Here is a 1,924-nt window from a genome sequence, read left to right on the forward strand (position 1 = left end):
TGACCCCATACACTGATTAATCCCCGGCCGTCCATCGAGATGATTCCTTGCTTCAACTTCTAGCATACTCTGGTTCCGTGGTTCTGTGCAAGCAGCATTGTAATGGCGTATTAGCGCGACCTCATGACAGCCACAGGGCCTTGATAAGGAGGAACATCGACGGACTAAGATGCTTCCAGAAATGCAAGTTTTGCAAGCTAAGAACAACTTAATCGCCTGCGTGAGACATCATATATATTCTAATTCTCTTTCGGGTCCCTTTCGAGCCCCACTCTCCATGAACGCCATCGCGCGGACAGTCGCTGCCACGTCGAATTACCCGGGATATGGCACTCGTCAAACCTGTAAGAGGAAATGGCCACTTTTGGCGCGAGATCCGGGCGGCGGGAAAGCTTAAAACCGCCCCCCATCACACGAATCGCACGCACCGGCCGTCCACTTGAATACTACTTGATCTGGTGAGCGCACACTGGGGAAGCAGTACGTAGCAGGCCCAGGAAAGCCACGCAGCCCGTGCCGACGTGCAGCTAACCCGGCCGCCAACGCGCGCGCGCGCTTAGTTTTGTCCTGCCACGGCAGAGAAGGAAACGGTCGAGGAGGAAGAGGAAGAGGAACGGCATGGCGGCGCAGGAGGCGTCGCAGGCGCTGCGGTGGCGCTACGGCGACGTGGACGACGGCAACTTCTCCGTGCGCGGCGGCCGCGGCGTGCCGCTGCTCGCGACGCTCTTCGCCGTCCTCGTCTTCTTCGTGGGCGTCTGCGTCTACCTCCGCTGGGTGTGCCGGCGGTACAACACCGACGCGACGCTTCCCATCTCATTCTCCTACCCCTCCTCGTCGCCGTCTTCCTCCGCTGCGGCGCCCGGTGCCCCCTCCGCGGTGGCAGGCCTCGACGCTGCCGCGATAGCCGGCTTGCACGTGACGCCGTACCGTCGTCCTCCGTCGGCGTCCCCTGGCCGCGAGGACGACGAGACGCAGTGCCCGATATGCCTCGGCGAGTTCGTGGAGGGCGAGAGGGTGAAGGCGCTGCCGCGGTGCGGGCACTGCTTCCACCCGGAGTGCGTGGACGCGTGGCTGTGTTCGCATCCCAGCTGCCCGCTGTGCCGGGGCTCGCTTCTCGCCGACACCTCCACCATCAAAACTGTGGACGCGAGCGAAGCTGTCTGATCGACCCTGCGCGCTCGCGGCAGCAGGTTCGAAACTGCACCGCTCAGCGACACTGCGACTGACATTGGAGCCCGGCCACTAATTTTCATTGCACCGAGTCACTGATCGATGGCTGTTGCTGCTGGAGTACGTGCCAATGTTCAGGCATGGTTGATTGGTGGCGACCGATCATTTTTGCTGAGTGTTTTCTCTTTTCTTTGAACGGATCATTTTTGCTTAGTTAATTTGCATACCAGTGAGTTTTTACGGGCGTTTGATATTGCCCACATCAATAATACGTAGAAACGAGCTGCATCTTTCCCTGCCCCGTTTGCATCATATCTGCTACGCCTTTCGCCGTTTTTGCAGCTCGATAGAACAAATGCTACTATGTGGACCGTGCACTTGCACCTCAGCATTGGGGCCACTTTAGCTTTCAGTTGCAGGCGACGCTGTTGTCCAGTTGGGCTTGCACGAAGCGGAAAACCTGCATGCTTCGACCGAAGTACTGACACGAGCGAGTATACTAAACCTCTCCAGCCCACAATGTGTAGGTTTATTATTTTTTCGGAACGAAGACTCACGACGGGGCCATAACTAAGCTGTGATCCTGGCCATAACCCGGGCCGGGCCTAAAAGAGCTTGCAGCAGAAAACACAGGCCCAGTCTGTTCTTCGGGCCTAAATTTCAGGCCCAAGCCCGGACCATCGGTGAAAAAGCTCGTTGGGCCTTAGGTCTCAGGCTGGGCCTCTTCCCTAAAACGCACGTATGTCAATCCCAA

The 1,924-nt window shown here is 57.9% G+C and overlaps 1 protein-coding gene across 1 annotated transcript; it reads left to right on the forward strand.

The window, feature by feature from the left end:
- Positions 1 to 284: 284 nt before the first annotated feature.
- LOC123065877 (RING-H2 finger protein ATL66) lies at positions 285 to 1,451 on the forward strand. The gene has a single exon (XM_044489079.1). It carries the CDS (start codon positions 619 to 621, stop codon positions 1,162 to 1,164), a length of 546 nt encoding a protein of 181 aa, XP_044345014.1. The 5' UTR covers positions 285 to 618; the 3' UTR covers positions 1,165 to 1,451.
- The last annotated feature ends 473 nt before the right edge of the window (positions 1,452 to 1,924 follow it).

This window comes from Triticum aestivum, chromosome 3B, assembly GCF_018294505.1.
Source record: "Triticum aestivum cultivar Chinese Spring chromosome 3B, IWGSC CS RefSeq v2.1, whole genome shotgun sequence".
NCBI classification, from domain to species: domain Eukaryota; kingdom Viridiplantae; phylum Streptophyta; class Magnoliopsida; order Poales; family Poaceae; genus Triticum; species Triticum aestivum.

What these genes read in the sequence shown, in the direction of transcription:
- LOC123065877 (XM_044489079.1), top strand. Translation starts at nt 619, where the DNA reads ATGGCGGCGCAGGAGGCGTCGCAGGCGCTGCGGTGGCGCTACGGCGAC.